Raw genomic sequence first — 23,761 nt, forward strand, 5'->3', positions numbered from 1 at the left:
CTTTCCTCTCTATAAGTTTTAGTTTGTAAGCTTATGGAGAGGAAATACTGATGCATCTTTGCATCCCTAGCACCTAGCACAATGCCTTGAACAAATCCGAACACTTAGAAGACTCTATATTTCTGTCTATTGGGTAACCCGTATTGGAAGCAACATGGGCATACACAGGGCATTGGTGGTACAGTCAGTCATGTTTAATTCTTCACGATCTCTTTTGAGGTTTTCTTGGCAAAGATGCTACGGTGATTTGCCATTTCCTTTTCCAAATCATTTTACAGATAAGGAAACTGATGCAAAGAGGATTAGGTGGCTTGCCTCAGGTCACCCAGCTATTAAATGTCTGAGTCTGGATTTGAACTCAAGAACATGTCTTCCTGACTTCAGACCTCCCACTATCTATTGTAACAATCTTCCCTTATTCATATGGCACATAGTAGATATTTCTTATCAAAGTTTATTGAATTGGAGAAAATTCTAGGCTAGGACTTAGTTTCCTTTCCTGTCTATGTAATATTAATAATATTTCATATTTGAGTTAACTCAGTTACTTAAATTTTTTAACTAAAGTAAGTTACTCTTGGGATCAATGATAGTTTGGTCCTCTAGGAACCAATTATTTAATCTACAGCCATGACTGGTCACAGACAAGCATCCCTAACCCCAGCCATCTTCTTATGAATGATTGGTACCCAGAGGGGAGAATGTCAAGGGATTCATTTCAATTCAGTATATCTCTATTAAGGCCTAAGAACTGAATATAGTTTTGCTTTTCAGAATTTTTCCTTTTCATTGGGTCTATGCTTGGGAGACAGACTAATAACGATGCAAAGATCATAACTTTTATAGGGATCATGCTTTACATGTTTTTTCTTCCACAATGCACCTTACTTGTGCTTGATAAATAACTAGTATATGGATGAATAAATGAATGAATGGTAATAAGTGCTACAGAATTTCAGAGGTAGAAGCATCAGTGTGACCTGATTGGAAAAAGTTTCATGGAGCAGGTTAAGCTTGAACTGGACTTTTAGAGAGAGAAAGACTTTGGATGGTTGTACATCGAAAGCCATTATAAGTGAATAAATGTAATGGAAAAGCCTAAAATCACTGGCTTTAGGGGAGTGGCAGAAGACCAAGTGGACAGACAAGATGGAAGTAGATTTGACAGATAAGATGGAAGTAGGTTTTGGAGGACCTTAAATTCCAGACAGGAAAGTGTGGGTTCAGTTCCATATGTACCAAGGAAGCAATGAAAATTTTTGAGCAGGCAAGTGATTAAAAATCAATGATCAAAACACAAAATACTAATCAAGTAGAATATTTTGGAGGGCACAGCCTGGAAACAGAGAGGTCAATCAAGAAACTGGTAAAAATTCCAGATAATAATGGAAAAAAATAAGTAAATTCTAGAGGCATCATGAAGCAATAGGACTTAGTGATGAATTAGATGTGAAGGGTGAAATAAATGGAGAACCAATAATGATTTTAATGTTTTGGATCTGAATAACTAAGAAAATTGGGTTATCCTGTATCAAGATTACTTGCTGTTTTGTGGAGGGGGAGGTAAAGCAGAAAGCTATCTTTAAATGTAATTGGAAAAATAAAATACTATTTAAAAAATAAAAATGCAAATTCTGTTCGGTGAAAAATGTCAGCAACTGAGTTTTATCAGCATTAAAGAAAACAATATAAGTGAAAGCACTTAGTTAATAGGAAAATATCCAAATTAAAGATGTTTTCATACTTAAAAAAGAAAATTGTGATATCCTTGAATTGACAAAATTGGTAACTCAGGAGAGGAAATAAGTTTGAGGTCAAGTGAAGATAGGTGATTAGTTCAACTTTAAAACATATTAAATTTGAGCTTATGATTAGATAGCCTAATGAAAATGTTCAATGAAAGCATCCAAGCCTGGGGCTGTTGGAGGTGTCCTAGGACAGGTCCTTAGCCTTAACCATGTAAAAGGAAAAAATAGCAACAAGCCAAGTGGTTTGGGGATGAGGCAATGTGGAATAATGGATAGAATTGGATCTGGCCTTAGTTACTAACTGTGAGTCTCAGGGCAAATCATATCACCTCAGCCTCAATTTTTTCAACTGTAAAATGAGGAACTTAGTCTTGTTGCCCTTTAAGATCCCTTCCAGTTCTAATCTATGATCCTATGAATTAATGAATTCAATAGAAAAACTCCTTACCTAGCCAATCCCTTTCCACTTTGAAAATGTAACATCACCTTTCAAAACAGGTTTGGAGAAAGCCTGAGTTGAACCTTTTGAAGCTATTGTCCAGTACTGTATTGGTATCCCCCACACCATTTTTTTACCTTTAAAACCAGGATGCATTATGGGCCCCAGGGCAGGGCTGCCTGAAAACTGTGGTACAGTACACCCTGCTAAAAGGCAATACTTGATGGCAAAGCTCTGTTGTTGTAACTTGCCCTTTTGGAATAAATCCTGGTTGTTGCTTCCTTTGCCTCACCCCTGATTTAACGAACACCCTCCTGGTCTATCCAACTTCAGCTCATCATATGGAAGATGTATTTATCTTTTCCACCATCAGCCTGTTATTATTGTCATCTAAGACCTTCTTTTTCAGGACTGGTTTCCTGCAGGTCTCTTGACCTGACCTCAACTCTGATGTCCTATTCTTGGTTCAGATTGCCTGACCAAGCTCCAGTGTAGCCCCCTTGTAAGTAGCCAGCCACACACAACACCTGCAGAGGTTGGCTTCATGTGCTGTAAATGCAGCTGCATTCTACCTTGATTCAAAGTAATTTTTTACGTTCCCAGAAGACTAACTCATTGGTACTATAATGCTCAGCCATAACTTCTTGGTAATTATCTGTCATGCCCAGGATGTTGGATCTCTTGTATAGTTCCAATAGAAAAAAAACCTGTCCCATCTTTTCTCATCATTCTCTTTCTGTCTCCTAAAAGAATATCTTAATGGGACCATACTAACAAATCTATTTTAATTGCCTTTCCAGAGATTTCTCTAAATGTCAAGGTTATTCATCTACAATTTAGCTAATACCAACATTCTCAAAACAGAAAGTGGTCTTCTTAGCAGTCCTCTCTTGTTCTGATCAATTCCATTCTCATGAGGAGGTGGGAATGAGTTCATGCCAAGTTGGACGGGTAAGAGGAAATTGTGGACTTCAGCTGTGATGAGACAGCATTTTACATCCCTTGTACCTGCAATGTACCATAATCCTTAAATGCAGCTGCATTCTTCTTCTATTCAAAGTAATTTTCCAGCTCCCATCAGATTGAAAACAATATTACGCACTTTGTGTCACTGAGTAGATCCAGATAATAAATAGAACCCAGGGCCCCTGATTTCCAGGATGCCCGCCAGATGATATTGTTCATTCTCTTCCTACTCCACCAAGTTAAGATGCATTAGATACCAAGGTATGGAACATCTGTTGACTCCCAGAATAATTTCTGGAATACAAAATGTTTCAGTTTATGGCTTTTTAGGGAAAGAATAGTCTTCTCAAGACAGTTGCTTCTCTGGTTGTCAGGAAATCATGGATTTCTTGTTTTGAAATTTCTCCCCATCCTTGTTGACTTGGTTAGTCCCAAGGGAGGGGAAGAAATAAAGCAATGAATGCCTTTCAGTGTGCATAGGTTTTCCATCTTCAGCTAGGAGGACAATAAAGGTGGCCCTCAAAACCCATATCCAATATTAACACATCCACACAGTACATTATGTCAGGCAGAAGACCCAAGAGAGGGAGTGAGTCAGTATTTATTGAGCATCTTCTGTGTGTCCAGAATCCCGTCTTCATGATATTGGGGGAAAATGGAAAATACTATAAATGTCCTTTTTTAGTTTCACCAGACTTCCTGTATGAGCCACTTAGTCTCTGCAAATTGTCTCTGGTTAGAGCCTACTTTAACTTCTCAGCCAAGTTGCTACAATGAGACTCACAGACCCCTATCCGTAAGCCATCCAGCATTCTGCCAGTTCCCACAGGTCCCTGATTCATCTATCCACCAGAACCAGTGCTGGACAGCTTGCATTAGATGGTGTGAAAGGCTCAGGAGTTTGACTGACCTTGCTGGAAATAGCTGAACTGGAAGAAGGGATGTCAGAATGTTCCACATTTTCAGACAGTGATGAGACCAGTGGTCTCCAAATTAAAAACAAAACAAAACAAACAAAAAAAAAAACCCTCCCTCCAACTCCTAAACTAAAGTCTATATACCTAAGTATATTACAGAACCTTGTGGAATTATGTTATAGCTTGCCTTCATCAAGCATTTTCTTGTGGGGAAAAACATCTGTAACCAGAAAATGAATACAAATCTACTTAAAAGGACAGAGTTCTTCCCTTATGACTGTCTCATAAAGGAGTGGAGGCAATCTTGTGGAGTACAAGCTCTATCAAGTCTCTCTAAGCTGCAAAGCCTTCCAAGTTCTGCTCTGTTGATGGATTGTGTATCTTATATGAAGATCAGTCTAGCTAAGTTTGGAGAAGCTAAGCATGATTAATTTTCTAGCTCCCCAAACTCATACAAGATATCTGCACCAGTGAAAGAACTCGGGGAGATGACTATGAACCACTACACAGAATTCCCAATACCCCTATTTTTGTCCGCCTGCATTTTGGATTTCCTTCACAGGCTAATTGTACACTATTTCAAAGTCCAATACATATTGTATTTAATTTATACTTTAACATATTTAACATCTATTGGTCAACCTGCCATCTAGGGGGGGGGAGGGGGGAAATTGGAACAGAAGGTTTGGCAATTGTCAATGCTGTAAAATTACCCATGCAAATATCTGGTAAATAAAAACATTATATTTTAAAAAAAGACATCTGCATACAACTAAACACATAAGGTCTAGGGAAATGGTGGTGGGGCAGCTAAGTGGTACAGTGGATAAAGTGCCAGGCCTGGAATCTTACGCTGGGCAAGTTACTTAACCCTGTTCGGCTCAGTTTCCTCCTCTGTAAAATGAGCTAGAGAAAGAAATTGTCAATCCCTTTAGTATATTTGCCAGGAAATCCCATGAGAGTCCCAAAGAGTTGGACACTACTGCCGAGATGCATGGTTAGGTGAGGGACGAAAGACCTGAGGTCATATAGAACACCTTTCTTCTACCGCTTTGGGGTATTATTTCCTCCCCAGGACCGTCACTTTGAAGTTGGGGTGAAGAGGCTCCCCCCACCACCCATAATAGGAGGCGAAGTAGCAGCAAAGCTCGGGACTGGGATTCAGGGTCACGGGGCTCGTTTCAACTGTCCCAGTTCCTAAATTATTTTTCCTCTGGTTAGAGGAACCAGTAATGGAGACTGAATGGAAATCAACACATGCTGTGTTCACTTTCTTGTTTTTTTTCCCCTCGTGTTCTGATTTTTCTCTCCCAACATGATTCATATAGAAATGTATATTTAGCATTAATAACCAGAAAAAACAAAGCAGTCAAGTTGGAACTTAAGGTTTCCAAAGTGAAGCAGACACGCGCTGCCCTTATTCCCAAATGGCTCCAGCAAGTTTGCTGATGGAGAAGCAGCAGAAGCAGAGTTTCTGTCCTCCGGCCCCAACGAGCTTTACCCCGAGAAATGTTTTTCCACTCCCACCCCTGGAAGGAAGGGCCCTTCTTGGTTGGTTTTTGTCGTTTGTTTTTCCCGTTCGCCATAGAGACCGGATTCTAGGCCAGGTGCCCCTATGGGCCACAAGGTGTGGTGTCCCTCAAGGATCAGGAGGGGCTCTGGTAGGCGGGGAGAGCAGATTTAGGAGGAAAAGGAACCAAAAATAAAAATGTCCGGTCCCGTTCAACGTTTATTGTACGAGCTTCCCTTCTCAGCCTGGTCAACAGCACCACACTCGCCAGGAAAAAAAAATCCCACCGTTGCCCACTTCTCACCGCGCCTGTTTCTGCCTTATTTTATGTCCGATTGTATTAGGACTTTTTAAAGACTTTACTGCGGGCTTGGAAGCAGGGAGGGAGCTGGAGCACCAGAACGCCAAAGGAGAAAGGGGAGGGAGGAAGAAAGCGCGTGGGCTTCGGCCGGGGTCCCCCGCCCCCATCTAGGAGCCCGGGGGAGGGGCGAGATGTGCTGGGCGGGACCACCCACCAAGTCCCAGCTGTGCTGGCCCGGCGGAGCGGCCCCGCCCCCCGCTCCCGCCCACGCCCCGCCGCGGAGGCCCGGGTGACTGGGAGGCGTCTCCATTCCGCGGGAGACTATGGTAACCCTGCCACCCCCCTTCCCGCTGGAGGCCGCACAAACCCCGGTCTCCGGGCCTGCTTCCTCCATCTGCCTGGAGCAGGGGGCGGAAAGCGGCGAAGCCTGGGAGCGGGCCCGCGCAAAGCCTTCCGCCAACGGCGGGAGCCAGACCTGGCCGGAGCGCGGCGGGAGATCCTCGCCCGCACCCCGCCGGAGGGGCTGGACCGGCGAGCGGAGGGCTGGATTTCCCGGCCCCCCCCCCGCCCCCCCCCCAGTGCTGAATGGCATTTTCCTAACGAAAGTGATTCGAAATTAGTTTTGTTTGGAGACGTAGAAGACGCCCCTTGGGATAATTAGAACCCCGGCCATCTCAAACGCTGGGCTGGCAATGGCAGAGAATGGGGGTACCCAGATGGAGGGGCGGGGGATGGATAACGGGGAGAGATCACTTCCCGGGGACTGAGGCCGGGCGCGAGATCCGCTTCCACCGGGGCAGCCTCCTCCCAGCTTCCAGGCCCGGGGGTCGGATGAACGCTTTTATGCATTTCCTTGTGTAATGCTTCGGGGTTCCTCCGTCCTACCCTGCATAAAGACCGAGGCGCAGAACGCGCACTACGCCCGTCTTAGTGCTTGGAGATGCGGGCGGCGAGGAGGTAATTGTCCCAAGTGCCCAAGAAATGCCCGCTCAGGGAGAAAGTGCCAGGCGAGAGACAGAGGGGTCCTCCTTCTCGGCTGCTGCTGGGAGGGTCCCCAGGCACAAGCCAAAGGGGACAGCATAATTCCAACTTTTTTTTTTAGCTTTCCCTGCCCTCTTGTTACCATATTTCCATGGGAATGAGGGAGGGGTCAGGATGGAGCTGGCTCCGATTGTCTAAGGGGGAACACGGAACGGGGAGCTGGCAGATGTATCCCTTTCCACAGTCGTACCCAACACATACATAACTGTCCCCATTTGACTCCTGCGATCACTACCCCCCCCTACCTCAGTCAAGCTTCTGGAGCTGGTACCATGCCAGCTGGACCCAGGGCAGGGGCTACAACTCCCTCCCGTGCCCAGATCTAGTTGGCACTAGTCTGAGAGTGTCCAGGGACAGAGAAGGCTGGGCTTGGTTATTGTGTTCCTGCATGAGGAAGAAGTCAGTCCCATTGCAACTCTGTGCAACTGGCATCCCCTAAAACATTTTTGTTTAAATGTAACTTAACCCCCCACCCCACCCCATACAGACCCAACAAATAAAAACCAAACCAACCAAAAAACCTCTCTCAGAAAACTGGCACAGCCCAGGATGAGGGAGGACCATCCTTCTGCGATGAAGGCCATCTGCATGGCTTGCCTTGGTCTGCCTGTCTGGAGCTTGCTTGTTACTGGGCAAGGAGAATCCAAATCTGTTCTTGCCCAGCCCAGTGCCGTCGGTCCATGATGCCCACCTTTCATTCTGGTGGGGGAATGGATGGGTGTTCAGTACCACGGGTCAGCCCGGTGCTGCCGATTGTAGAGTTGTAACTTGATCTGATCTTTGATCTGTCTGATAAGGATCTGAGACAGCAGGATGCCCACCAGCTGAGAGAGGCAAAGGAACTCGGTCTTTAATAATACTCCTTCAGGCCCTATTCCTCGATCCCCATCTCTACCACTGAGTCCCAGGTCACCAATCCTGCAAGGGCCTCTGGCTGTTAGAATAAAAATCTTGGAGAAAGGAAAATCTTAGCATAAATGTGTCCTTAGAAACTTTTTTAGCTGTGTGACAATGGGCAAGTGATTTAACTTCTTTTTGCCTCAGTTTCTTCAATAGTAAAATGGTGATGATAATAATAGCACCTTTCTGCCAGGGTAAAAATCAAATGAAGTAATTTTTATGAAAAGAGCCTAGTACAATGCCTGGCACATAAGCACTAAATAAATGCTTGTTCCCTTTCTGCCAGCACTGTTCCTTGCCTTAATGCCCCAGTCTCTTATAAAAAAATTTCTTAGCACTAATCCCTAGCGCTGATTTCCTGAGGTAAATGAGCCCTGATACAACCTTCTAGACTATCTAGTAGGGGCAGCTAGGTGGTGCAGTGGATAGAGCACCAGCCCTGAAGTCAGGAGGACCTGAATTCAAATCTGGCCTCAGACACTTAACACTTACTAGCTGTGTGACCCTGGGCAAGTCACTTAACCCCAATTGCCTCAGCAAATCTATCTATCTATATTAGAGGAATTAGGACTTCTTTTATCCTAACCCAATTCACAAACTCTACCAGATGGGTTACCTGAGGGATGGCTAAGCCTAGTGCCACGCCCCCAACGAGGAAGAGGTTGCTATGGATCCAGTTGACTAGCTTGTCAATGCAGCCATTGGTGTAAATGACTTTACCAGCCTCCAAGTAATCAAGAGCTTGCATACCTCGGCCACACATGGTGTTGATTACTGCCTGGAGAGAGAAGGAGAAAAGGAGGAAAAAAGAAAGAGAAGGAAGGAAAATAAAGGCAAGGGAAGGAGAGAAGAAAAGAAAAAACGGGGGAAAGGGAAGGGGAGAAAGTGAAAGGTGGGAAAAAACTTGGGGAGATGAAAAACCAAATAGAATTCCCACTCATTTCCCACTTCAGACGGTAGTCATTAAGCAGCCCATCTTGTACATACCCCACAAGGGTTCTGGGATACATTTGGAAAGTACTAGGTAAAAAATGTTCTCAATCCAAATCCAACTCCTTTTGTTCTGTGAATGTCTAGGTCCTTCTCTCCCTCTCTTTCTCCCTCCACTCTTCCTCATTTTCTCCTTCTCTTCCCTTCCCCTATTCCTCCACATGAGACCCTTGGCCTAGAGAAAGGAATTGGCCAATGGGAATCACATTTGAAGGTCTCACTTAGTGTTTGTCCTAGGTGAGAAGAAGCCTAGTTTTAGGTAGGGGGACAGAGAGCTGACCACCCTTAAATCATTTCCCTGGATCTTTTAGAATTTGCAACCAATAGCTGCCCTGTCTGTCATCACTGGCTAAGAGGAAACAATAAGGAAGGCAGCTCACCTGGTTGGACTTGTGCAAGCAGCAGGAGTAAGGCACAGAACATCGCTCCCGGCTGGGGTTGTCTTCTGTACAGTTGAAGTACATGTTTTGGGACCAGTCCTTATAGGAGATTCCACCACAGCAGTGGAACTGCAAAGAAACCAATCTATGCAGTTAAGAATTAGCCATTTTGAACACAGAGGAGAACCATGTTAAGAACTCAGAACCTTCCACAAATCCATACTAGGTTTTTACTGGTTTCAGAAACTCTTATATGGGCCAGGATTCTGATTTCTGTGAGCTAAAGCACTTGCTGGTCAATGCAACTGGAAGTGATCTCTACTTCCCTTAATTCCTATAATACTTTATGCCTCATCTATATCACTGTTCAAATTCTGTCCTGAATGAATTATTTACACATGTCATCCCTGTTAAATTCTAAGCTCCTTAAGGACAGAGACTTTTATTCATCTTTGTAGAATCCACAATAACTAGCACAGTAGGTGTTCCAGAAAATGTTTTCTAAAGAAATAAAATCTTTTTTTTTTTTTTTTTCCTCTGAGGCTGGGGTTAAGTGACTTGGCCAGGGTCACACAGCTAGGAAATGTTAAGTGTCTGAGACCACATTTGAACTCTGGTCCTCCTGAGTTCAGGGCTGGTGCTCTATCCACTGCGCCACCTATCTGCCCCCAATAAATAAAATCTAATGCTGCAGATTTTCTCTTGGGATCCAAAGAATGGGAGACGGGACAACTCTTAAATATGGGAGCAGAAAAAGAAGATCTATTAAAAAAAAAACTCCGAAAATTGATTGTGAAAGTCAAGAATATGGAACAGAAGCAAATAAAATCTTCCAAAGTCAAATTTCAGATATGGGGTAGGATTCAGCATTACTCTGTCCCCCAAAAGCACCTGTTTGCATAGACCTCTGATGGAACCTATGAAGAATAAGTGGGGAGCAAAAAAAAATTGATGGAACCAGAGTATTCTTTAGAGTCAGCTGAGCTCTTGCCCATGGCTTCCCAGTTGACTAAGTCACCGTCTAATCCATACCTCCTTCTGGCCAAAGTCAATGAGGTTCTGTAGGTCTAGGTCATCTCGGTAGTGTACAATGGCATTGTTGATGATTTCACTTACTTTCCCTCGAGCCTGTCAGATACACAAGGAGAGAGATGGTACAGTAAGATACTCACCCCTCTTGCTTCCACCATTCCAGAAGGGAGAGTGGATTCTGAAATCTCAAAAATTTATTTTTACTTTCCTTTTGAATTTTTTGTATTTATATATTAATAATATATATTATATATAATAATATAATAATTAATTAATGGCAAAGTGTAGTGACTAGAATACTGGATTTAAATGTAAAAAGACCTGGGTTCATATCCTGTTGACACTAGCTGTGTATCATGACTAAATCACAAATTTTCTTAGTTTGGTTCCTCATCAATAAAATGGGGTTAATAGCATCTATAGGAGTACCTATCTATTACACTGCTTAGCACAGCACTTGGCACTTAGTAGGTGCTTAATGAATGCTGATGCATGTAATATGCATCATAGACCTTAAAATGTTATGTTAATATTTACTATTATATCTCTAAAATGTGATGTCATTGATGTAGGTCCACCTGTGCAGATCATAGCTTCAGGCTAGTGATAGCTAACCAAACTAGGCTGGTCCTCAGATGACAGACATATAGTCTAACTCTGGGTCAGAACTTGAGACCTTCCCAGATTTGTAAAACCTCCTAGAATTTTGTTTTGTATGACACAGGGTGATCACTTTCATGTTGCAATAAAGCATCAGAGGAAGAAAATTTTAATGGAGGATGAACTTCACATAATCCCATTTTTGTATTATAGTTTATTTGTGTACAATTTTTTCCTTTAATGGATTGTAAATTCCTTGAGGGCAGAGATCTCTTATAAACTACCTTCTCTGTCACTTTTCTAAAGAAAGCCAATTCTACCTTTGAGGCACTCTTGTGTGTAGACATTCAAAAAATACTTGTTGACTCTCAAGGTCATGCTAAGAAACTGGAGATTTTTCAGGAGATATTGAACAAATACCAATGTATCTTTGGGGGGAATAAAAGAAATGGCAGCTCTAATTCCAATAGACTTGTGATGGAGAGAGCCATCTGCACCCAGAGAGAAAACTGAGTGTGGAACACAACATAGTATTTTCACATTTTTTGTTATTCTTTGCTTACATTTTGTTTTCTTTTTCATTTTTTTCCTTTTTGATCTGATTTTTCTTGTGCAGCATAATAAATGTGGAAATATGTATAGAAGAATAGAACATGTTTAACACACTGGATTACTTGCCATCTAGGGGTGAAGGAAAAAAAAATTTGGAACACAGGGTTTTGCAGAGGTGAATGTTGAAAACTATGCATGTGTTTTGAAAATAAAAAAAAGCCTTTATATATATACATATATATATATAAGAAATGGCAGCTCTAATTCTAATAGACTTGTGATGGAGAGAGCTATCTGTATCCAGAAAGAGGATTGTGGGAACTGAATGTGGATCACTACCTAATATTTTTACCTTTTTTGTTATAGTTGTTTTCTTTTTCATTTTTTCTGATTTTTTGATCTAATTTTTCTTGTGCAGTATGAAATATGTATAGAAGAATTACACATGTTTAACATAAAAAAGAAAAAAATAGCAGCTCTTCTACCCACAGTGCAGGCTGACCTACTATTTCATTTTTTCCCCCATTTTGTCAACAAAGATGTAGAAAATCTTGAGTTACTCAATTGTTAACAACTTAATTTCTGCATTTTGTTCAACTATTTGCAGTAAAAATTTACTAACTAGTTTTACCCTGGATGCATCCTCTTAAATTCTGGGATCTCAACCCTACAATTTGGATTCCCCAGATTGGGAAATAAAACTTATTCCAAGAACAAACAATCCTCCTCCAACCACTTTTAAATATAGTAGTTTTGGTTATTGGTCAGTTGGTATGAATTAGAATGTCTAAAGGCTAATTTTTGCTTAGGAAATGGAGAACTGAGGCTAAGAAAGCTTAGAATGGAAAGGACCATTTTCTTCCTCTCTCTTTTTCCTTAACATGAAAGATTCCCTTTTATTCCCACTCCCCCAATACCTTGTCTGAAAAAACAAAGCCCAGGACTCCGGCAGCTAACTGGAGCAGGAACACGATGGTGAGGCAAAAAGAGAACTGTGAGAAGACAGGGATGGGAGAGAGAGCTGCTTGTTACTGAGTCTGGGTACCACTCTTGTAAACTGCTGTTGCTCATCCTTTCTTTTTCAAGAAGATGGATGACAACATAAGGGTGATAGTTTGACTTTTGAGTGAATTGCCTTTTAAGTGTAGGGAGCAATGGGACTATTATGCCGCATTTTTCTAAGATTACTATGTCCATCAGGGAGCCATGGCTTTTTAACTGCAGATATAATAATACCCAGTGTACTTGAGGGGAATGGGGCATGAATAATTACTGTGAGTTTTGGGGAAAAGGAGAAAGGGGTCTTCTCTTAAATTTAAAACTGGGAATAAGGTAATCAAGAAATCAACAGAGATTTCAGAATGGAATCTGGGAGCCCTGGCCCTTAACAGTATGAAATATACTGGAAGAGAGAGATTTCCCCAAAGAGTACTTACCGTTTGTAAGAGGCAGATGTTTTCCCGAAGGGATCCGATGCAGCCACAGAAAGTGAGGAGAAACATGAGGATGCCCACTATGATTAGCAGGATGGCTGGGTCCACTGCCAGGCAGGCCATAGCTGCCTCTGAGGGGACACATAATATAACCTGCCTCACAATTCCTGTTTGCTCTGAGATTCACCATCTTTGCCAAGCCTGACAGTCATTTTTGGTACTTGCTTATAAGTCCCTGTTTTGACCACCACAAGGGGGTGGCAGAGAGCCACTCTTCTAGGTCTGGTCTGGCAAGTGGAGATTGGGAGCAGTGGGGAATGGTTTCCCTGATGGAAAGTAGAATGACATTAGGCTTTTTTTTTTTTTTTCATTTTAAAAATTATACTTTATCTTTCCACCTCCAAATCTGATAAAGATATCTTCAACATCTTCATTTAAATCAGTGTTTTCAAAAGCACACTGAAAAAAAGTACTGAAAAGGAAAGGTCTAAGAACAGAAGAACGTGGCATATAACTAGAGACTTCTCTCCAAGAAGTTAAGAAATATACTTTTTATCAAAGCAATCCCAATAGACTTTGGACAGAAAATGCCAGCTGCATTCAGAAAAAGATAAATCAACACATGCTATGTAAACTTCTTTTTTCTGTTGTTTTTTAAAAATCTTTCCCTTTTGCTCTGATTCTCTCTCAACATGATTAATGAAGCAATGTGCATTTAAATATAAATATATAAAATATATACTCTATATTTGCTATATATTTTATATAAATATATACTTTTGGAGTTAAACATAAGCCATTCTTCTAAACATATTTCCACATAACATTAGGCTTTTAAGCTCTTCCTATTTCAGTTGCTGGAGTTATTACTAGGAGATGTGTCTCCATTAGGATGGCGAGATCTTGTTACCTCACTACTAGGATGATAGAATTACTTTGCTCCCAACCCCTGACCACCTCAGTCTTATGCTTTGGAGTTGGATGCACCTTGAAAGATTCCAGGAGATGTCATCAAGGGGAGGGAGTAGAGGGAGGGAGAGGATAATTTGGAAAAATGAATACAAAGGATAATGTTATAAAAAAAATTACTGATGCATATATACTGTCAAAAAATTATAAATAAAATTAAAAAAAAAGAAAGATTCCAGGAGAGTTGACAAGCCTGGATGGCATTCTACCCAGAGTAGCTCCTTCATTGTTGGTCAGACAGATGTCCCCTATAAGCCCTTTCCCCTCCTGATGGGTTAGGGTAAAGAGTAAGAGCTGAAAAAAGAAATATATGGACCAGCTGGAAAGGGGACAGGGTCAGGAGCCTGTATAGGGAGGGAACAGTCTTTGAACTCACCTGCATGCTTCATTAGCCGTGCATAGACTCCTATTCCAACCAGTACCATAGAGATTACCTAGAGAGAGAAAAAAAGGACACTTAGACTATGGGCCCAAGAACGCTAAAATAGAATCCAGTTTTGAGGAGTACTAAGAACAAGACAATGAAGTAAACTTTTAGATTCCTGAAACGAAAAGCCCCAATATCATGGAGTACAAATGCTGCTATAATTAGTGACAATCAGGACCTGAATTCAAATCCTGTCCTTATTATTACCTGTTCAGACGGTCATTTAACTACTTTGAGTTTTAGTTTCCTTTTTAAAATGACTACAATATTCTCTTGTAGTACTTAGCACACAGAGTTGCTACGAGAATCAAAATGACATAACACATGTAAAGTTACAGACCTTAAATCAACATTGATTGTCATTGTTCTAGTAACTAGAGAGAACTCAACCTCTTAGGTAAGGGCATCCTTAGATCTGAACCAGTCGCAATGGGCTAAAGGGGAGGGGAGGTCCCTCAGGGGAGAGTGGAAAGTTAGCTAGATGAACCAGATAATGTGTTTATGTATGAAAAATTAGGCTTCAGAGTGGGCAAAATTTGCCTAACTTAAATTCCTGGCTGCCCCCAGGGGGACTTAGCTAAATGGAGTCTAATAGGGAGCTCCAGTAGGAGCGTTTCCTGTCCTCTACTAGTGAAAGTGAGAACAGCCCTATTGAACACGTCCCTCCTAATACACCCCCTCCCCTTCAATCTGCCCAGTCCCCAGGCTGGTGCTAAGCAGCAGCATGCTGTCACCATGGTGATGGCTAGGGCACAGATCTGGCTGAAGGGAGTTCTCAGCAGCAGGAATTCAAGCAACTCAATAGGGACGGGGTCAAGGAGCTCTGGGGTGATTGCTGCTGGCTGAGCCCCTCCCTCTACTGAGGAAGGCAGTCTTGGAAGTGGTAGAAGGGACAAAGGGTGTGGAAGCTGGCCTCTAAGGACTGGATCAGACTGGACCACAAGGCACAAAGTCATTTTTCTAAGAAGCTTCTTTATAGGCACCTTCAGGCAGCAACACAATGGTGACACCAAAGGACATAACATTTTCACTTCTCATTGCTCTCTGCAATCACTCTTACTTCTTCTAGAGATCCATTCCTGGTCCGTTCTTTTACCCCTTTGTCATCTCCCATTACCTCTTTCAGGGACTTTTGTCCCCCCCCAGTCACCTCTTTTGGGGACTTTATTATCCCCCCACAGTTACCTCTTTGGGGATTTTGTCATCCCCCCAGTTACTTCTTTCAGGGACTCTTTCCCAATTCTTTTCCTTTAATATTTGGCTCTGCCTTCATGCGACACTTTTTTGAGAATTGATCTCTTTATTTCTATTGAATCCATGTTCTTATTCTCCTTGAATTTTTTTACATGTCTAATTGAGATCCATAACTTTTGGCTAAGTAGTCCCGACACAGCAAAGCTAAAAATAGCTAGTACCAAATTAGAGATGCTATTATCCCAGTGTAATTCACTGTAATTCCATTTATAAGTCTATAGTGATATAGAGGAAGAGGGAGACTCGGGGAATGACAGGAGGGTGTCTTCCTCTCATGCAGAAACACACTCAGGGTCTGCAGCAGCAAAAGCAAGCAAATACCGACTTTTTCTTTTACATCAGGTCCCTAATGTCATCTCTAGGCCTCCTTCCTGGAGCCATTTATCCATCTCCCTCTGTCTTTTTCAGTCCACTTGTCCCACTAGAACATTCTGAAAGGTCCCTACCTTTTAGGCTAAAGATAAAAAATGCCAACAGAATCTGCTGATGATTCTATCTTACATATCTGGCTATAAGGAAATCTTCCTGGGAACAAACTTCTTAGGAAGCAGTGTGTGTGAGAGAGAAAATTCCCCTCTAAGAGGTAGAAGATCTAAATTTTAGTTCAAGCATTGCCATTTACTAATTGTGTGACTTAATCAAGTGATTTACCTTTGCTAAAAGGAGAAAATGTTTCCTTATTTTACGGATAAATATAATTAAAAAAAAACTAACAAAAATCTGCTTTCTGTCACTTCTCGTTATGGAAAAACAAAATCCTTGTAAATCATCAAACAAAACAAATTTCTACATTGGCCACATTCCCCAAAATATGTCTTATTCTTGATCTTGATTGGTCACTGTGTTGATCAGTACTCTTAAGTCTCTCAAAGCATGTAAATGACTTTTTAACTGTAAAATGTTATATAAGTACAAACTATTATTATCTCACAGATATACCTAAGCAGCAAAAAAAAAAAGATATTCTTGTGAAAAATTGTATATAAATCAAACTTGCTCAACTCAGATCATTTCCAAGTTACTATATAAGTGATGGTGAACCGATTGTCCTCTCTTGTCCCATTGTATTTAGTCATTCATCCATCTTCCTGAGTCAGAGATTAAAATTCATCAAGAACTTCTCAGAGCAATGTGTTTCAGTGAAAAGAACACTAAAGCAGGGACAGGAGATTTGGATTTAGGTCCCCCTTCTACCATTAACTAGCTGTATGAACTAAAAGAATCACTTAACCTTTCTTAACAACACCTTCTTCTGTAAAATGAGTTTGTTCCAGATGATCTTTAAGGTGTTTTTCAGCCCTAAAAGTCCATCAGTCTTTTCGTAAACAAAAAAATCCTTTCAAGGGCTGAAAAGACCAATCCTTGACTTTATCTACAATTCTGAATTTTTCTTTCTTTTTTTTTTTTTTTTTTTTTTTTTTTTAAGGTGAGATTTACTCGCCTAGCCTCACAAAGAATTTAAGGCTCTATGAAGCAGCAGCTAAGTGGAGACTAAGTAGGGTGCTAGATTGGGACAATAAGACAACTGGATTTACTGTGGGAATGCAAGTCTTACCTTTTTCTGGGCCTACTTTCCCAGGAGGGATACTTCTTTATGAAGGGAGAGACCTCAAAAACTCCAGGAGCATCAAGGCGCTGCAATAGCTAGAGGAAGACCTGAGTTCAAATTAAGCCTCAAGCTTAATGACTAGATGAATGATCCTGAGGAAGTCATTTAACCCCAATTGTCTCAAAAAACAAACCCCAAAACACAACTCCTCCAGAAGAGCTATCCTGATTTCAAGGCTAGTGTTCTATTCACTGCACCACTTAGCTCTCCCAAAGGATTTATTTACTGTGATACAGGGAGTGACAGAGCCAGCATTTGAATTCAGGTCTTCTAGGTCTAAACTCAGCATTTTTTTCACTTTGCAAGCTTTCTCTTTCAAATCTCCCAAGGGAAGTTCCCACCATAGTTTCTGAAGCCTTTCAACAGTAACCTCAAGTGGCATTTAAAAAATCATTGCATTATGCCCCTCTCCCCCAGAAGGAGAAGGAAGAGGAAATCCACAGAATCTCCCTAGAATCTAGTTGGAAAAATACACTGAAGATTCTGGCCCTGGGAAAAGACTCATCCTACAGTGAGCTAAAGCCGATTGTTAAATTTTCAAGGTGAATACCTTCACAGTCAGTAGCACTATGTCAGGACTTAATTTATCATTTTATTGATTGCCTAACTTAAGCTATGCAGAAAATGTGAATGATGCAGCCTAAACTTAAAAGTGTGTTATGAGCACATTATTTCCCCTAGAAATCCAGTTGTTAAACATTGCCAGCACACCACAAGCTCATCCATTCCCCCAGGAGAGGGAAGTAAGGCAAAACCAAGAGTTGGCTTGGTGCCTGTGGCCTTTGGAGGCAAGGTGGCAAAGAGCCAGCATGTCTGGAGCCTGGGGCAACCCCCTGGTAACTCCCAGCGAGGGAAGAGGACGCCATACTGTGTGGGGCTGAAGGCTTCTGAAAGAAGCTTGAGTGCCCAGCTCCCTTTCAGTTTAAAGCAGGAAGTAGAAGGTAGATTTTGAGTCCAAGCTCTTTTGTGCAATCCCTGTTCCTCCACTTTTTCCCAGAGTCCCAAAATAAGTAACAGAGTCAGAGAACCCCACCCTGTGAAGAGGGAAAGATCAATGTAGAGAAAGAATAGAAGAAACTGTTAACTATGAACTACACAAAGCTCCATAGGGGCAGAAATGGAACCTCTTCTAAACTTTCACCTTTCCCAGTGCCTATCATCCCGTTCCACACACAATAGGTGCTTACTCATGGAAGAAGAGCCACAGGAAGGAGACCTCAAAGCTGTGGAAGTATGTTTAACATCTCACCAACATTATTAAGTCCCTACTGTGTGCAGAGCACTGGAGGGGGGTACCAAGCTTGTACATAATATAATCCTTCCTGGAAGACCTAGCCCTTGTGGGTACAATTCAGATTCCTGGCCCTGTGACTAACTCATTTTCTTCATGAACTTTAGACTACAGTGAAAATTACTTTTAAGGATGATCTATTCTTTGTGTACCCATGTTTTAAGGTTAGTAATCTCTCTTCCTTATGTCCTCCTATTTTGTCCAGTTGACCGTTTCAAGACTTTGCTTTTCTAGTGGATCTTTGAATGACACCTTCTTAATATATAATACCTTCTTAACCATTCTTAACAGAATGATTCATTCTATGGGGGTTATTCATGGCCTAATACTAGTCATCTTGAGAAGTGGACTTGTTGGTTTTTTTGTGCCCAGGACCTCAGTCTAGCATTCTCGTTGTAGTGATAAGAACAATGAATTTGGAGTCAGAGATCCTGGGTTTGGAGCAGGTAGTTCATTAATTTATTTCACCATCCTAAGCATGTCTAATAACCTACTCCAATTGGTATCTCTGAGTGGCAGATGGAACCAGTGGGTATCAGGGCAGGGTCAAGCTCCCCGATTAATACTCAGCATACCACCTTCAGCCTCTGCATCTGGCTGATAAATACATATCTTCTTTCTCCTTTTTATCTCCCTATTCCACTTCCAACCTTTGCATTTCACCAATGCAGGAGGAAAAGGTGGTAGTAGTTAATTCTGAACTAGGAACCTTATATATAATTTCCAGGATCCTGGGAAGGAGATATCACCTCTAAACAATTAACAGCCTGATCATAAATATACAGGAGAGTATAACCAATAAGTTTGTATCAAGCATCTGTTGTCTCCCTACCTACTTAGTATCTTTGGTCTTAAGGAATTTACAGGCTATCAGGGAAGATAATACATATGTAGCTATCTATAAAATTATTATGAGATCATTTTTTGAGGGGAAAGTCACTAAGCAGCTATGAGGATTAGAAAAGGCTTCATGTAGAAACAGGCAGTTGAGATATTTCTTGAAAGAAACTAGGAATTCTAAGACACAGAGATGAGGAACAAACAACAATGGGGGAGAAACAGAGCCAAGACAGGGAGACAGACTCAAGCATTTCTAAGCAAAAGAAATAATAATGCAGGGTACTCTGGGTCCAGACTCCACATTTGGAGAGCCAAGGTCAGACTCTGGGTAGTTCCTAGGGATGGAGCCTCCACGGTGGTAGCCACGAGCTGCCCTCCCAATATGTTCCAAGCACAGACACAAACAGCACCCAAATACTCCTCCTGCCCCCTGAAGAGGTCAGAACATACTCTGGTTGTGAAACATGCTGGCCGGGACTACTAGTTTTTGGATCCTTCGGGCATAAGGGAGAGAGGGATCCTAATTAATCATAGCTGGAAGGGGCCATCTTGGAGGTCATCTCTAAGCTCCTCGTTTTATAGATTAAGACAGAAACATCTAGTTTTTTTGGTACCAAATCCAGCTGTTTCCAGTGAACTCTACTGGTAGAATGACAGAACACTATGTAGGAAACGGGAAGATCACCATTCTCCTTTATCTTCATTTAGGGGCCTAAATCAATGAGGTAGAGGCAAAACCTAGCCCAGGGATGGGGGAGATGAATCATTTATTACATTTTTAACATACCTTTTAGAAAGGTTATACCTCCACAGAAGAGGTCATAGAGAGATTTGTTCCAGAAACAGAGACTGAGGTCTTGTGCTAGAGTGGAATCATTAAATAGCTGTCAGGAGTTCTTTTCTCTTAAAGGGGATAAAATGAAACAAAGGAGATACTTTGACTCAAAAGACCGGTTTTTTATTTTTTCTTTTTCTTTCTTTCTTTCTTTCTTTCTTTCTTTCTTTCTTTCTTTCTTTCTTTCTTTCTTTCTTTCTTTCTTTCTTTCTTTCTTTCTTTCTTTCTTTCTTTCTTTCTTTCTTTCTTTCTTTTTTTAAAGCCTGGTTTTTTAAAACTGTGGTTCATGACCCTAGGTTTCAAAACCGAGCATGAGGGTCACAAAATTATGATTTATATCAGTAAATGTTTGGTTTCTATACCTATTTTGTATACTTATATGCTCAGGGTCATATAAATTTCTTAGGCAAAAAGAGGTCCTGAGTGGGAAAAGTTTAAGAAGCCAAAGAGAATTTAGAGAACCAAAGACTTTAGAATTTGTGACTTCTCCTTAGACTACGGGAGATTTGAGGAAAAGCACTCATTATTCTGACTCAAATTCCCCCAATTTGGCTGCTCCAAGTTCCTTCTGCTACTAAACAGATTATGGCTAAATGGGTCTGAGGAGCTCAGCAGGCTCCCTCCTTATGAGGCTCTCAAACCCAGCTGGGAGAGAAGGGGGAAAGTACAAAGACAACAGAATAGACTCACTGAGCTATGCCCACCGGGGAGAACAGCTGTGGCCAAGAAACTGCTGAGAAACCCAAGAGGAGCTCGTGGCAAAAGAGTAGGTGAAGCTAGAACATGGTTTTGGGGTGTGTGTGTGTGTGCTTGGGAGAAAAAGCCACGGAGGGTTATCATTGCCATGGCAGTGCTGGACCCATTGCCCCCAGCAAAATAGCCATCTGAAGGGGAAGGGAGATTGCAGCAGCATCAGTCCCTTCCAGGGAAGGGCTGAAGTAAAAAATCCTCCCCAGCCCCACGCTGTGTGGAGTCCAGCAAGGACCCTGTATTATCTATGCGGTGAAAAGGGATGGCCTTCTTCTCTTCAATGCCTCCCCAGATTGCACCAGAGCCGTGTAAGTATAAACCCTTAAATGGTCACTAATCGGGGCGCTCCGGCCCTAGACTGGCGCTTTATTTACTCCGAGGCAAGAAGGTAGGAGAAAAGGCTCGGAAGAAAGGCACAGGAAACGTCTCAGCTTGGTCTGGGCCGCTAGCGAGTGCGGGCTGGGACACGGGCAGAGCCCTCTGCGGACTTTGATATCTTATCTGTGAAACAAGCCGGGGCGGCCCACTGACTTATGGTTAAGGTTCCTTAAAGGTCTAAAATGGTGTAACTAAGTGTGGTCTTTCATCCCTGAATGTCTTCCTTTGAATTAGCTAAACTTCATCCTCTGAACCACTGGGATTTTTCCCGGCTATCTCCATGGTCTGATTCAAGTCTGATGCCAAGTCCAGCATTTAACATTTATTTTTCTTATCTATATTCCATAGTCAGATCCCTCTGAAGCTTTTTTTGAGCTCTGGTGTGTGTGTGTGTGTGTGTGTGTGTGTGTGTGTGTGTGTGCCTCCCCCCCTCCCCCCTCCGGTAACAATCTAGGTTCTCGCTTCCTCTGTGTCCCAGGTCTGAGCTCTGGGACCCGGGCAAAGCTGGGTTTAGACAAAGGGAAAGCCCAGCGTTGGAGACATGGGAGATTCATCGGAATGGCCAGAGCAGGGAAGGGTCACTCCGGGTACTTTTGGAGGGACATCCCGGGCAGGCTCGTTTCCGGCAGGCCCGGCAGGCATTCGGGAGCTGAGGTACTAGAACTCCCCTCCACGTTTTGAGTGGCAGGTCCGGACGGGGAATTTCTGTCTCCCGCACTAGCCCCGCTCCTGTTCATATGCAGCCATACACTTCTCTAACCTCCAGACATGGCCGGTCTAACTCCGGCCAACCGGGATTTGTCTGGACCCCGCTGGGGCTCCGAATTAGATAAGCCTGAAGTTCCGAGATCGAAGGAGCCCGTTCGGAGAACGGGGAGGCAACAGGTGAGGCAGTCAGGCGCTCGTACCCCGGGGCCATCCCTGTTCTAGGCCACAGCGCGGGTCGGGCAGCAGAAATGTTTCCGCCCCACAGCACACAACCCCCTCTCTAAGGGAATGCCATCTTTTCCTCCCTTTCCCCGGTGCATTCTCTTCCAGACTGCAAGCCGGGAAGTCCCCCGTTTAACCTCAGACCCGATGGGCGACCTCCCCCTCAGAGCGGGCTTGCACACACGGCCCCTCACCAAACTCAGCTCCTTTAGCCAGACGCGAACCCCGATGGGATCGTTCCTCGGGGATCCGAGATCCCACCGCGACGCGCCCCAAACGATCCCGCCCCAGCTTTTCTGCCCGGATGGGATGGTCCCAAGTGGCAACCCCCAGCCCCAGCCACCGCCTTCTCCCTCCTCCCGAGGCTCCCCGTGGCTCTTCCCCGCCACAGCTCGGACACCGCCTCCAAACAGCGAGCGCACAGATCCCCGCGCCGAGACTCACCCAGAACAGCATGTTGAAGAAGAAGAGCAGGTATTTCACCACCGGGCTGACGAAGGAGAACTCCTCTCCACTGGCCGCCGGCGCTGGCCCCGACCTCCGGGCCATGGCCCGCGGCCGCCTCCCCCGGGGGGCCTATTCCCCGGCCACCGTCCCGCCCACCCGCTCCCGCGGGGCCCCGGGACCCGGGAATCGCGCGCCCAGCGAGGCGGCTGGGCAGCGGTGGGATGGCCCGGAAAAAGGAAAGGACTCCCGTGAGAACCTGGGGAACGCAGCCTCCAGCCAGCGCCGGCGGCCAGTGCAAGCCCTCACTCCCGCGGCCAGAGGACCACCCCCTCCTGTCCCCGCACCCAGGAAACTCGGCCCGCCCCAAGCCACCGCCCATTGGCACGGCTGTCGGCCGTCTGGCTTCTCATTGGGCAGTCGCTGATGTCACCAAATGCCCAGCCATTCCCTCTTCTCCGAGAGGAGAGGCGAACACCTGTTCTGTGAGGGATAACTTCTTAAAGGGTCAGTAGTTTTCCCTGGCTTCCCAGAAGGACCAAGGCTGCAGCTGCTCCAGGGGAGACAAGTGATGGGGAGGAAAGGTACACAGTCCAGTTACCACACACACACACACACACACACACACACACACACACACACACACACACACACATACATACACACACTCACACACATACACATATACACACTCACATACACATATGAACACACATTCACATACACACATACACAGTCACATGCACACACATACACATATACACTCACACACATACACATATACACACTCAAACACGTACACACATTCACAGACATACACATATAAACACTCACACTCATATACACATATACACACATACACACATATACACACGTACATACACACATACACATATACATATACACACATATACAAACACACACACATACACATATACACACTCACATACACATATGAACACACATTCACATACACACATACAGTCACATGCACATACATACACATATACACTCATACACATATACACACTCACATACACACATATACACACATACACACATACACATATACACACTCACATACACACACTCACATACACACACAAAGTGCACACACATGAGGCTCACATTTCTAGTTACTTTTTAAGAACCTACTATGTGCTTACCCTTGTTGCAGTTGTGGTGAGGAATCCAATGGGACGGACAAGAAACAATTTCTGACCCA

The 23,761-nt window shown here is 43.2% G+C and overlaps 2 protein-coding genes across 2 annotated transcripts in view; both read right to left on the reverse strand.

Annotated features, from left to right (window-relative positions):
- The window catches only part of SMO (smoothened, frizzled class receptor), a 26,418-nt gene extending 18,894 nt beyond the window's left edge, over nt 1-7,524 (reverse strand). Inside the window, exon 1 of the mRNA XM_074267961.1 lies at nt 7,436-7,524. The gene's annotated coding sequence lies outside the window, so the exon portion shown is untranslated. The remainder of the gene's footprint in view (nt 1-7,435) is intronic.
- Nucleotides 5,782-22,782, reverse strand: TSPAN33 (tetraspanin 33). The gene is made up of 8 exons (XM_074267963.1): nt 22,537-22,782; nt 14,155-14,212; nt 12,813-12,940; nt 12,294-12,368; nt 10,225-10,320; nt 9,193-9,321; nt 8,439-8,600; nt 5,782-7,746 (listed from the first exon to the last, which is right to left on the reverse strand). The coding sequence occupies exons 1-8, from the start codon at nt 22,639-22,641 to the stop codon at nt 7,645-7,647; spliced, it is 855 nt and encodes a 284-aa protein (XP_074124064.1). The 5' UTR covers nt 22,642-22,782; the 3' UTR covers nt 5,782-7,644.
- Between the last annotated feature and the right edge of the window lie 979 nt (nt 22,783-23,761).

This window comes from Sminthopsis crassicaudata, chromosome 5 (assembly GCF_048593235.1).
Source record: "Sminthopsis crassicaudata isolate SCR6 chromosome 5, ASM4859323v1, whole genome shotgun sequence".
Classification (NCBI taxonomy): Eukaryota; Metazoa; Chordata; class Mammalia; order Dasyuromorphia; family Dasyuridae; genus Sminthopsis; species Sminthopsis crassicaudata.